The 14998-nt window shown below is 36.6% G+C and overlaps 1 protein-coding gene across 1 annotated transcript in view; it reads right to left on the reverse strand.

Annotated features, from left to right (window-relative positions):
- CCDC7 (coiled-coil domain containing 7) overlaps nucleotides 1-14998 on the reverse strand; it is a 187734-nt gene that overhangs the window by 80108 nt on the left and 92628 nt on the right. Inside the window, 2 exon segments of the mRNA XM_028506254.2 lie at nucleotides 3383-3413; nucleotides 10517-10592. Of these exon segments, the coding sequence (XP_028362055.2) occupies nucleotides 3383-3413; nucleotides 10517-10592 (107 nt within the window).

Below are 14998 nucleotides of genomic sequence, written 5' to 3' on the forward strand. Positions count from 1 at the left end.
TTATATGGAACCATAAATAACCCCAAATAGCTGCAGCAATTTTGAGAAAGAGGAGCAAAGTAGGAGGGGTCACAATACCTGATATCAAACTGTATTACAAGGCCACTATAATCAAAGATCTTGTTACTGGCATAAGAACAGACACATAGACCAATGGAGCAGAATGTAGAGCACAGAAATATACCCAAGTCTTTACGGTCAATTAATATTCAACAAGTTGAGCAGCAGCATAAAATGGAGTAAAAATAGCCTCTTCAACAAATGGTGTTGGAAAGCTGGACAGCTACATGCAAAAAAATGAACTCAAGCACAAGTTACACCATACACACACAAAAATACAAGGTGGTTAAAAGACTTAAAGTGAGTTGTGACATCATTAAAGTCCTAGAGGAGAACATAGACAGGAAAATCTCAATATGCCATGCAGCAATATTTCACTGATATGTTCCTTAGAGCAAGGGACATACAGCAAAGAAGAAACAAACAGGACCTCACCAAAATAAAAAGCTTCTGTATGGCTGAAGAAAACAACATCAGAATGAAAAGAGGACCAACTATATGGGAAAACATATTTGCCAATGATACCTCAGACAAAGGTTTGATATCCAAAATATATAAAGAACTCACATGAATCTACTCTAAAAAGACTAGCAACCCAATTTAACAAATGGGCAAAGGACCTGAACAGACACTTCTCGAAGGAAGACATATAGAGGGTCCAGAAACATATGAAAAGATGCTCAGTATTGCTAGCTATCAGAGAGATTCAAATTAAGTCCACAATGATATACCACCTCACATTGTTGAGAATGGTCATCATAAACAAAGCTACAAACAACAATTGTTGGAGAGGTTTTGAAGAAAAGGGAACCCTAGTGGACTATTAGTGGGATTGTAGACTGGTGCAACTGCCATGAAGAACAGTATGGAATTTCCTCAAAAAAGCTAAAAATGAATCTTCATTTTACCCAGCAATTCCACTGCTGAGATTATATTCTAAAATCCCTGAAACAACAATGCAAAAGAACCTATGCACCCCAATGTTCATAGCACCACAATTTACACTAGCCAAGTGCTGGAAGCAACTTAAGTGCCCATCAGTAAATGAATGGATCAAAAATCTATGGTACATCTACATGATGGAATACCACACAGCAGTAAGAAAGTAGGAGCTCCAATCCTCCGTGACAGCATCGATGGGTCTGAAGACCATTACGCTAAGTGAAATGAGCCAGGACATGAAAGACAAATACCATATGATCTTACCTATAAGTTGTACACAATCAACAAACAAATAAGCAAGCAAAATATAACCAGAGACAGTGCAATTAAGAACAAACTGACGGTAACTACAGGAAAAGTGGGAAAGTATAAAGGCATAAAAGGGGAAAGGGTTTTCAGAAACAAGTATGAAGGACACATGAACAAAACCAAATGGGGGTGGGGCCAAAGGATAGAAGTTGGGATGTCTAGGGTTGGGGTAGTGGTAGGGGAAAATGGAGACAAATGTACTTAAACAACAATAAAAAATAAACATAAATAAAGGACACATGGACAACACCAAAGGGGTGTAGGATTAATAGTTGCAGCTAGGGATGGCTGGTGTGACAGGCAAGGGGTGGTAGAGGGAAAATGGAGAAAACTATACTTGAGCAACAATTTTAAAAATATTATAAAAAGGCATTATACAGTGTGTCAGAAGCTGGATGTGAAAGACAAATATATGCTTCATAAAGACAGCTTGAGAGAAAAAAACATTATCAATATTATTTAATATTTTAACATTATTAAATATAAAATAGTACATATGACTTATAATTTTTGTATAATATAAAATTATAAATTATTAATTATATAAAAATTAGATATAAGTTGTAGTAAAACATATAATTCTTATATAATAATTCCTACTATATAAAAATTATAAGTTACATATACAATATTATATATTATATACAATATTATATAATCTTATAAGATTATTACATAAAATTATATACTATATAATGATATATTATAAAGAATGTTATAATAATTATATAAATATAAGGTATATTATAAATATTTCAATATTTTATTATTTAATTTTATAACATTAAATAGATTGATATAAACATTATTTATATTAATATTTATGCAATTTAATTGTTGGGGTATGCACTGCCTGGTCTGAGGAAGCTGTACCCCCCACGACTTAGGCTGTGAGAGACCTCTGAACCAGGGGACACTAAGGAGACAAACTTATTTCCCTGGCATGAACGCTGCCTATTCTGTGCCTGGCCTCCAATGCTTGATCAGTTAGCCAATGACGGGTAACATTTCCCATGGTGGGGATTGCCTAAGACAGGCATGATCATGTGGAGGCCTCAAGGAAGGGCTTAGGGGACTGTGGAAATGAAGGGGTGATTCAACATCAACCCCTGCCCCCTTGGCTTTGTCAAAGCCTGAGTCCTTGTTCTTAGTTGTGAGAAATCCAAGTCTCCCAGCTCCCTTTGTCTCCTCTGCCTGACTCAGGCCTGCAGAAACAACAGGGGTGGTGCAGTCCAGACCAGAGTTGGTGGACCCCCGTAATCAGTCCTGGGACATAGAATATGCAAGATTCTGTGAGATCTGCTTGCTGGAGAAGGCTATTGAATTAGAATATGAAGGTACAGGCAGGAAACTAGACTAGCCTTTTAGATCCTGTAGTCTTTTTAAGTGATAAAACTGAAAATCTCAGCCCCGAATCCCAGTGAGAGATCTACCAGCACCTTTGAAAGCTACCTATTCCTTTTTATCTTCCCTGCCAGACTATAATCCACAAACTGTATCTATTCTTAATAAAAGCCTACTTGAGTGGGAAAACGGGGTGTTCTCCACTAGAGAGAGTGGCTGTTTTGTCCCTATTTCTCCACAGGACTCAGTTGTCCCTGCGTATGTTTTTCTCATGTTTTGATGAGCCTTTTGCAGCGTTCCACGGTCACTGCAGGCTGGTGGCCACATCATTTAATATTAATATATAGGGGATATAATGTAATTCTATCATATTACTTGTTATTTCATGCAATATTATGTTAGTATGTTAGGTATTTATTATGTTAATATGTATAATAGCATTGATAATAATATTGTGGCAATGTTATATATAATTTATATTATACATATCATTATATTATATAGCATAGAATATTATAAGTTACTACATAATAAGGTATACTATTATATAAAAATAAAACTTACATTATTCAAAAAGTGGACAAAGCTTTCTAGCTAACATGTGCATAGAAAACTTGAATAAAATGAGTAACCATTGGATCCTTATTTAAGATTATGTGTTCTGACAATATCTAGAATCTATTAATAAGACCAAATTACAATTTCAAACTGAGAGTGCTATACTTACAGTTTCTAGCAGAATTTGATCATTCTTAGCTCTGAAAAATATAAAAAATATCTGTAATGTATTATATTTTATTTTAGTTTTATTTATGTGACATATCAGTTTTCTTTCGTACTATTTTTTAAAAACAATAAAATTAGAGTGCAATCTTATTATAATTCTGAAAATTCAATTAGCTCCTCAGAGATAATTTTAGATTTTTGCCTACCATGCCAGAATTTATTCCATGAATTCATATAATAGTGCATGTACCTATTTGATTCTAAAATTTTTGTATTGGGTTGGATGTTGTATTTTTTCCACATGTAGGACATCAATGTATATATGGTTCTCAAATTTTTTTTCACTTAACACAGTTTCTGAGAACTATTTTTATTGTAAACATAGGCCTATTCCACTTTTAATATTTTTAAAACATACAATGTTTATTATATTTTTCCATTACCATTTAGTCCCCTTATACCACCCTACCCTGCAATCCCACTGTTGTCGATGTCCATGGTCTTTTATCCTTTTACTCACTTATTTATTTTTATTCATTTTAGCCTTTAAAACTTTATTATGTGTGTCTTTTTTAGATTACTCTTTATTGTGAATTATAACTGTCCTGCCTATTTCCCCAAACCTGCCCTCCCAATTCCACAGTCATCCCCCAATTTCTGTGTCCATGAGGCCGTCTATTCATGTTCCTTTGCTTGCTGTTCTCTTCCTCTTCTTTCCCCCTTATCTCCCTCCCACCACCCCTTTGGTAATTGACCATTTGTTCTTTATTTCCAAGTTTCTGGTTCTATTTTGCTCATTTGTTTGTTTTGTTGATTAGGTTTCACTTATAGGTGAGATCATAAGGTATTTGTCTTTTACCACCTGGCTTATTTTTTTAAAGATTTTATTTATTCTTAGAGAGGGAAGGAAGGGAGAAAGAGAGAGAAACATCAATGTGCAGTTGCTGGGGGCCATGGCCTGCAACCCAGGCATGTGCCCTGACTGGGAATCGAACCTGCAATGCTCTGGTTCACAGCCTGCGCTCAATCCACTGAGCTGTGCCAGCCAGGGGTTACCACCTGGCTTATTTCACTTAGCATAATGCTCTCCAGTTCCATCCATGCTGTCAATGGACAGGAGTCACAAAGGATAGGAGTTCCTTCTTTCTTTCTGCTTCATAGTATTCCATTGTGTAAATGTACCAGGTTTTTGATCCACTGATTTATGGATGGGCACTTAGGTTGTTTCCAACATTTGGCTATTGTGAATTGTGCTGCTATGAACACTGGGGTACATAGGTTCTTTTGAATTGATGAATCAGGATTCTTAGGGTGTAGTCCCAGCAGTGGAACTACTAGATGAAAAGGCAGTTCTATCTTTAGGTTTTTGAGAGAATTTCATATTGTTTGACACAGTGGCTGCACCAGTCTGCATTCTCACCAACAATGTACTAGGGTTCCCTTTCCTCCACAACATCACTAGCACTTCTTGTTTCATGAGTTATTAATGATGGCCATTCTGTTCAGTATGTAAGTGACCTACCCTACATCAATAAAGACTAGAGGTACAACAACAAACACAACCCAGAGTGAGTACATGGAAGGAAATAATCAAAATCCAAGCAGAATTAAATGACAGAGACTAAAAGAATAATCAAAAGGATCAATAAATCCAGGAACTGGTTCTTTGAAAAAAATAAACAAAATTGACAATCCTTTAACCAGACTCATCAAGAAACAAACAGAAATGACCCAAATGAATAAAATCAGAAACAAAATGGAAGAAATTGCAACTGATCAAAAGAAATTATTGTGAACAATTATATGCCAAGAAATTTGAAAACCTGGGTGAAATGGACAAATTTATAGAAATATATAATCTCCCAAAACTGAGTCAAGAAGAAGCAGAAAGCCTGAATAGACTGATATCAGCTAGTGAAATTGAGCAGTAATCAATAAACTTCTGGTACAAAAAAAAAGCCCTGGGTCATACAGATTCAAAGGAGAATTTTATGACATTTACAGAAAAGCTAACCCTGATTCTTCTCAAAACTATTCCAAAAGTTCCAAGAACAGGTAATACTCCCAAACTGTCTTTATGAGGCAGTGTTATCCTAATTCCAAAACCAAGTACAGACACAACCAAGAAAGAAAACTTCAAGCCAATAACACTGATGAACATAGACACTAAAATCATCAACAGAATATTGGCAAACCACATCCAGCAATACTTTAAAAAGATCATACACCATGACCAAGTGGGATTCATTCCAAGGATGCAAGGATGGTACAATATTTGCAAATCAATAAATGTAATGCAACAAATAAACAATATGAAAGACAAAATCACATGATCACATCAATAGATGCTGAAAAAGCACTTGATGAAGTCCAGTACCCATTTATGATAAAAAACACTTAGCAAAGTAGGAGTAGAGGGAGAATACCTGAATATAATAAGGGCCACATACAAGAAAACTACAGCCAACATCATACTCAACAGTAAAAACTAAAAGCTTTCCCCCTAAGATCAGGCCCCAGAAAAGGGTATACACTTTCACCGCTTCTATTCAACATAGTATTGGAAGTCCTAGCCACAGTGATCAGACAGGAAAAGGAAATAAAAAGCATCCAAATTGGAAAGGAGAAAGTGAAACTGTGACTGTTTGCAGATGGCATGATAGTGTACATAGAATACACAGTATCTCCCAACACTGTTAATTAGATGCATATTGAAACCCAATGGCATACCACTTCACACCAGTCAAAGACCGTCATAAACAAATCAACAAACAAGTGCTGGTGAGGTTGTGGAGAAAAGGGAACCCTAGTACACTGTTGGTGGGAATGTAGACTGTTATAGCCACTGTGGAAAACAGTATGGAATTTCCTCAAAAAACTAAAGATGGAACTGCCTTTTGATCCAGCGACCCCACTTGCTGGGACTATACTATAAGAATCCTGAACCACCAATTCAAAAGAGCCTATGCACCTTAATGTTCATAGCAGCATTATTTACAATAGGCAAGTGCTGGAAACAACCTAAGTGCCTATCAGTGAATGAATGAATCAAAAACTGTGGTACATTCACACAATGGAATACTATGAAGCAGAAAGAAAGAAGGAACTCCCACTTTTTGTGACAGCATGGATGGAACTGGAGAGCATTATGCTAAGTGAAATAAGCCAAGTGGTAAAAGACAAATAAATACCATATGATCTCACCTATATTGAATCTTAATCAACAAAATAAACAAGGAAGCAAAAATATAACCAAAGAAAGAACAAAAAAACAAACTGTCAGTAACCAGAGGGGAGGTTGAAGGAGGACAAAGGGGAAAGAAGGGAAAGGGTAGTTAGGAATGCCTATAAAGGACTCTTGGACAAAGCTAAATGGTGTTTAGAATTGAGGGTGTGATGTGGTAGTCCCTGGGGCAGTGTGAGTAGCGGGTAGAAAATGGAAACAACTGTACTTGAAGGACAATAAAAAACATTAAAAATTGAAAAAATAAAAGTAAAGAAAATTTAAAACTTTAAAAATAAATTAATTAATTGTTCTTTAAGAGTAATCAGAAAAGCCCTAGTTTTTATTCAGCAGCAAAGGGAACATTAGCCCCAATTAGCAATATAAATAAATACAGATAATGAAAAAATGGTTTTGTGATTTCATTCCACAAGATACGTTTTTTTCAACATACCAATTGTATAACTAATATAACCTTAGGCACCAGAAAGAACTGTAGTTCATCCTCAGTGACTTTCAAGATACTTCCCAATATGCAAAGAAATATGCAAAACCTATTCTAGCCAGAGAATTGTACAAAGCTCACTTTGAGTATACGAGCATTCAAGTTGGAAATCCTCTCCTTTATAGTTACCCCTGAAACTAGTCCTCCCCACTTTCTTCTGCTACACCCAGAAATTCTAAAACCAGCAGCAACTAGCACCAATAGCCTAATAGAAGAGCTACAGTAAATAATATTGAATAGTATAATGACTGCTTTAATATCCTGGGTCCAATGGATAAAATTGTCATGGAAACTAGTCTCCATCTTTAAGAATGCCCATAGAACATGATGCCCTCCAATGAGCTTTCATCTGACAAGGCTGTGAAAATTCTGATCCTACCTTTAATAGGAAGGATTCCAAAAAGATATAAAGGGAAAATGACAAATAGGGCCTAAGTTAATCACATACCAAATACCTGGCCATTAATGAATACAAGCTATACTTCCTTTATTTCTACTTTTAGCAGATTCCCCAGATATAACTTCTTTACATTTTTAAATTTATTTTATTGATTATGATAATATAGTTGTCATTTTTTCTCCCCTTTACCCACCTCTGCCTTGCACATTCTTCCTCCAGCATACCCACCCCCTTAGTTCATGTCCATCGGCCATACATTTAACTTCTTTGGCTTCTCCATTTCCTATACCGTTCTTAACCTCCCTGTCTATTTTGTGCCTCCCAATTATGCTTCTTAGTCTCTGTACCTTTTTAACCCATTCTACTACTTCCCCCTGCCCACTGATAAACCTCCATGTGATCTCATTTCTGTGATTCTGTTCCTATTCTACATGTTTGCTTAGTTTTAGTTTTTGTTTTTTAGGTTCAGTGTTGATAGTTGTGAATTTGTTGTCATTATACTGTTGATTTTCTTATCCTCTTTTATTCTTAGATAAGTCCCTTTAAGATTTCACATATAAGGGTTTGGTGGTCATGAACTCCTTATCTTGACCTTATCTGGGAAGCACTTTATCTTTCCTTCCATTCTAAATGAAGCTTTGCTGGACAGAGTACTCTTGGACATGGGGTCCCTGCATTTCATGACCCTGAATACTTCTTTCCAGCCCCTTCTAGCCTGTAAGGTTTCTTTTGAGAAATTAGCTGATGGTCTTATGGGAACTCCTTTATAGGTAACTGCCTCCTTTTCTCTTGCTGCTTTTAAGATTCTCTCCTTATCTTTAATCTTGGGTAATTTCATTATAATATGTCTTGGTGTGTTTCTTCTTGGATCCATCTTCTTTGGGACTTTCTGAGCATCCTGGACTTGCATGTATAGTTCCTTCACCACATTGCGGAAGTTTTCCTTCATTATTTGTTCAAGTTAGTTTTCAATTTCTTGTTCTTCCTCTTCTCCTTTTGTCACACCTATGATTTGGACATTGTCCCAGAGGTTCCTGAGCTTCTCCTCTTTTGTTTTTTTTTTTTTGAATTGTTCCTTTATTCAATTCCAGCTGGATGTTTATTTCTTCTTTCTACTCAAATTGTTGGTATGAGTCCTGGCTTCCTTCCCTTCACTGTTGGTTCCCTGTATATTTTCCTTTATTTCACTTCCACTGCCTTCATTCTTCCTTTATTTTGTGACCATACTCAACCATTTCTGTGAACATCCTGGTTACCAGTGTTTTGAACTCTGCAACTGATAGGTTGACTACCCCTCATCACTTAATTCTGTTTTCTGGAGTTTTGATCTGTTCTTTCATTGGGCCACATTTCTTTGTCTTGGTGTACCTGTTTACATTGTAAAGGGTGGAGACTTAGGTATTCACCAAGGTGGGGCAACCCACCTCACTGCATGGTGGCACTATCTGTGGGGAAGGAGTCAAGAGAGGAAATAAATATGATTTCTCAGCTCTCATTCCCATTTCTGTCACTTTCCTTGCTGCCCACAAGCAGACTGTGCCCTTTCAGGAGCTGAATGTTGGGTGGGTGGGCTTGTGTACTTTCGAGGATCCCATGGCCCCTCCAATGGACTCTCCTGTGAGACTGGCAGTTTCTCCCACCTTCATAACCCCACAGGTGGGTTTACCACCAGAGGTCTTGAGGATTTAGTCCCCACTCGGGAACCCTAGGTTGCACAGGTTTGTCTGGCTCCTCACTTGTCCTCCCAGCTTATCAGCTTGCAAACGTGGACTACCTGGTCCACCACCCCCGCTGTCTTGTCATAGATTATCACTGCCCTGGCTTCCAGTCTCCACCCCTCCTACCAGTCTGGATGAACTGTCTCTTCTCTAATTCTTTGGGTATAAGACTTCCATACAGTTTGATTTTCTGGCATTTCTGGCTGTTTTTGTTTTAAATTGGTTGGTATCCTTCTTTTGGTTGTGCAAGGAAGCAAAGCATATATACCTGTACCTCTACCTTGGCTGAACTCTCTTTACATTTTTCTGTGATTTATTGATCACTGGATTTGATAACTATAAAATCTAATCATGTAAAATTTTCCAATTTTCATATTGAATTTAAATATGTTAAAACAATGAGTGATATGAATGTTCTTAATATGTTTTACTTTAAAACATTTACTTAAAAATAATTATGAGTTTAAAAAAAGAATTCTCAATAAATGAATAGTAATGCATATCAGTAACATTTGTATGAATATAATTTTCTACTTTCTAAAACTGTAAAATATATATAACATAAATTTGCCATTTAACTATTTTTAAGATACATACTAAAATACGTTCACATTATTGTGCAACCAACCTCCAGAACTCTTTTCATCTTGCAAAACTAGAACCCATTAAACAACTCCCCATCCCCCAATCTCCTCAAACCCCTAGCAACCACCATTTTCTTTTCTGTCTCTATGAATTTGACTACATTATGTACTTCATATTAATAAAATCATAAAACTCTTGTGATTTACTTAATATAGTGTCCTCAATGTTCATTCAGCTTTTACCATGTGTCACAATTTCCTTCCTTTTTAAGACTGAATAATATTCCATTGTATGTATATATTTCATTTTCTTTTTCCATTTGTTCTTCATCAGACACTTGAGTTACTTCTAATTCTTTGCTCTTGCAAATAATTCTATAGTGAATATGTGTATATAAATAGCTCTTCAATATGTTAATTTCAGTTTGTGAGGTATATACCCAGAAATGGAATTGCTGAATGATCTGATAATTACATTTTTAATTTTTTGAAGAACTGATATGCTATTTCTCATTGTAACTATACAATTTTACATTCTTTGTGATTATAAATTTAAGCTTTAAAATTATACGTATCATAAAACTAACGTAAGAACACTAATTTTTTAAACAGTAATCTTATTTTCTTCTTTATATTTCCAAATTTTCTAAAATATGTATGTATTCAGTTTTATAATTTGGAAAAGAAATTATTTTAAAAGCTTACCTGTCTAACATATTTGACTGTTTTTCAAAAATTTTCAACATGGCATTCAATCGATTAGGTACTGAGTAAGTACCTTCTATTTCCAAAAACAGAAAGAAAAATATTTAAAAGTGTTACAAATAGCTAGTTATACCTATACTCTGATATCTCACTTCTGTATATGTGAGAACCAGACAAGCAAAAAAAGAGAGAGAGAGAGCAGAGTCATGTCAGTACTCAAGGAACAAAATGCTTAAGATAAAAATAGTTTCCATTTTATAAAATGCTCATTATGTGCAAGACACTATACTACTTTACATTCTTCTACTCCTCAAATAAATTTAAAAAGAAGATACAATTATCATTTTCAAATAAAGAAATTGAGGCTCAGAGAGGTTATATAACATGATCAAAACTGCATCTACTAAGTGACAAAACTGGACTGAGGTCCAGTGTATGTGCCCTCCTTATGATAGTAACACAAAACTCTTCAATCTTGGTACAAAAGAATTATATAACAGAAGACAGCTCCTGCACCAAGTTTTTTGATAACAACAAAACATAGTAAGTGAAAAGAAAATGTTAAATAACACAGTTCCTTCCTATCTATGGACATAAAACCACTCTTCATTCCTTATGTCTTCTTTGATTTCTTTCATCAGAATGTTGTACTTTACCTCATATAGACCTTGTACATATTTAATTAGATTTAAATCTAAGTATTGAGCTTTTGGTGCTTATGCAAATGGTTTGTGTATAATATCAAAATCAACTTGTTCATTGCTTGTATATAGGAAAAACTGCAATAAGAAAATTCAATATGTTAAGATGTCAGTTATTGTCAATTTGATCTTTAGATTCAATGTGACCCCAATGAAATCCCAGCAAGTTATTTTGGTGTATATCAACAATCTAAATTCTAAACTTTATGTGAAAGGCAACAGATCAAGAGGAGCCAATACTATATTAAGAAGAATAAGTAGGAGACTATACTATCCAATTTAAGATATAATATAAACCTAAAGTAACTCAGACAGTTTGCAAAAGAATAAACAAACAGATCAATAAAACTGAATAGAGATCCCAGAAAATAAACCCACACATATATAGACAGCTGATCTTTGGTGAAAGAAAGAAGACAAAAAGATTAGTCTTAATGGAGAAAGGTTAATCTTTTCAACATATGAGACTGGAAAAACTGGACTTCCACATACAAAAATAATAATCTGGACAGAGACATCACATCTTTCACAAAGAATAACTCAAAATGGGTCACAGATTTAAATGTAAACTGCAAAACTATGAAACTACTAGAAGATAATATAGGATAAAATATAGCCCTACCCTCCCAAATCCTTGACCCTGCCTTGCCAAGTGTACACCCTTTAAGGAGTCTTGTGCTTAAGATTGTGGTGTCCATTTTTTCTGAAAGAATGCTGAAGGTGAACTCCAGGGGAGTCAGTGACTGAGTTGTGTGACTCTTGGGGCTGGGCAATTTCCCATCACCTGGCCATGCCACAGCAGCAGTGTGAATACCATCTATGTGCCAGAGCCATGCACCACAAGCACCAGAGCAACAGAGCCCTGTGGGCCAGAACAGCAGCCCCACACTCCCCAAGCACCGGGGCAGCAGAATGAGTCCCTCAGAAGAGATCAGCAAGCACTTCCCCCTCCAGGAGTGCCAAAACAGTGTCACCTCACCCTCCACAAGAAATTCAACAGCCCCATCACTGAGATCCACAAGCTCCACCTGCTTGACTCCCAGTGGTGCCACCCACCTGAGCTTGCACTCTGCAATATTGTCAGCAGGCCCTGGTCAGCCTGGTCCTACTGTGTAGAAGATGCTCCAGGTGGTTCAGACAGACTCTAAGAAAAGCTGAATTAGGTGGCTGCACCCTGAGACTTCCAGTAAGTGGCCTCCGACCCAGTACGGTAACTGAGTTTGAAATTATATCAATCTGATGAACACCACTTGCCTCTACCTGGTGTCTCACTGGGAAACTACCTCATGCACATCACATACTGACAGACTTTTTCAGTGAGTGAATTGAACAGAAGCTACCAGGTGGAGGAGCATTTAGGAAAGCTTCAGACCTTTTGCTGACATGCCCTCTGGCTCAGTACTAATGAATATTGGCCTTGGTGCACAGTTTGGCCCTTCCCAAGAACACTCAGGCCCAGCAGAGGCAGCCACAAATGGTGGATCACTTTGTCACTTCAAACTCAGATAGCCCAGAGTCTGTCACAGGCAGCACCTGAAATTGGCCTGCACTGCAGTACCTCTAAAGTGGCCCCATAACCAATACACTCAGTGGTGAGATTAAGACAAATACGATGTGATCTCATCTTTAACTGGAACATAATCACCAAAAGAAAAAAGCAAACAAAATATAACCAGAGACAATGAAATTTAAAACAATCTAACAGTAGCCAGAGGGGAAGGGGAGGGGATTGTGGAGAGAAGGGTTTTCAGGAAATACTATAAATGACACATAGACAAAAACAAGGGGCAGGGAGGAAGCAAGGGAGGGAGGAAGGTTTGGCTGGGCTGGAGGGAAGTGGGGGGGGGGAATGCAGATAACTGTAATTGAACAACAATAAAACATTTTAAAAATTTTAAAAAGGAACATATCACAGCATGACCTAATTAATGCCACAAATGACACACACAAAAGGAAATCTTGGCAAGCACCAGTCCCTGCTGGTGCAAAATCTGCTTCATGTGATCAGCATACAGAGCTCATATGCTGTGAGCTGGAGTAAATATTCATAGCCAACTAGAGGGACAACCCCACCCAACAGATTAAAAAACTCAACTACAACAGGACTCATAGAACCCACACAAAGGAAATTCCTGGATCACTTGCTCAGGTGATCGGGAACAGTGTGCTACTGAGCCCCAGCAAACATCTACTGCATAAGGGCACCATACCATGACTGTGAGACAGCAGTTCTACCTAATACAGAGAAACAAATACAGAGAGGCAGCCAAAATGCAGAGATAAGAGAACATTCCTCAATAAAAGAAAAAACTACATAAATCCCCAGAAAAAAAAAATTAAATGAATGGAGATAAACAAGCTACCAGATACAGAGTGCAAAACAATGGTTATAAGAATGCTCAAGGAACTTAGAGAAAGAATGAATGAACTCAGTGACAACTTACACAAAGAGAAACATTTTTTAAACATAAAACCATAAAAGAACCAGTAAGAAATAACAAATACAGTATCTGAAAAGAAGAATAGAGAAATCAACATCAGACTAGATAAGGGGATCAAATCAGTGATATGGAAGCCAAAAGGCAGAAAATACCCAATCAAAAAAGAAAAAAAAGGAATTTTACTTTATTTTTTAATTGTTTCATTGTTGATCGAGTACAGTTGTCTGCATTTACCCCCCCCCCCACGGTGTTGTCCATGTGTCCTTTATTTATTTTTATTTTTTATTATGTTTTAAGTACATTTGTCTCTATTTTCCCCCAACCCAAGCCATCCCCACTTCACATCTTTGATCCTACCCCCGTTTAGTTTTATCCATGTGTCCTTCATACAAGTTTCTGAAAACCCTTCTCCCTTTTACCTGCTTTGTCTTTTCCCACTGCCCCTGTACTTACTGTCAGTTTGTTCTTAATTTCACTGTCTCTGGTTATATTTTGCTTGCTTGTTTGTTTTGTTGATTGGGTGTAACTTATAGGTAAGATCATATGGTATTTGTCTTTCACAGCTTGACTTATTTCATTTAGCATAATGGTCTTCAGATCCATCCATGCTGTCACAGAGGGTAGGAACTCCTTCTTTCTGCTGCATAGTATTTCATCGTATGGATGTACCATAGTTTTTTGATCCACTCATTTACTGATGGGCACCTAGGTTGCTTCCAACACTTGGCTATTGTAAATTGTGCTGTTATGAACATTGGGGTACATAGGTTCTTTTCAACTGATGTTTCAGGGTTCTCAGGGTATAATGCCAGAAGTGGAGTTGTCAGATCAAAAGGGAATTCTGTTTTTAGTTTTCTGAGGAAATTCCATACTGTTTTCCACAGTGGCTACACCAGTCTGCATTCCCACCAAGAGTACACTAGGGTTGCCTTTTCTCCACATCCTCTCCAACACTTGTTGTTTATTGATGTGTTTATGATGGCCATTCTGACTGATGTGAAGCAGTACCTCATTGTGGTTTTAATTTCCATCTCTCTGTTACCTAGTAATGCTTAGTATCTTTTCATATGTCTCTGGACCCTCTCTATGTCTTTGGAGAAGTGTCTGTTCAGGTCTTTTGCTCATTTTCTAATTAAATTGTTTGTCTTCCTGGAGTGGACTTGTGTGAGTTCTTTACATATTTTGTAGATCAAACCCTTCTCTGAGGTATCACTGGCAAATATATTTTCCCATATAGTTGGTTGTCTTTTCATTTTAATACTGTTTTCTTTAGCCACAAAGAAGTTTTTTTTTATCTGGATGAGATCCCACTTGTTTATTCTTTCTTTTATGTCCCTTGT

Source organism: Phyllostomus discolor, chromosome 1 (genome assembly GCF_004126475.2).
Source record: "Phyllostomus discolor isolate MPI-MPIP mPhyDis1 chromosome 1, mPhyDis1.pri.v3, whole genome shotgun sequence".
In the NCBI taxonomy this organism is placed as follows: Eukaryota; Metazoa; Chordata; class Mammalia; order Chiroptera; family Phyllostomidae; genus Phyllostomus; species Phyllostomus discolor.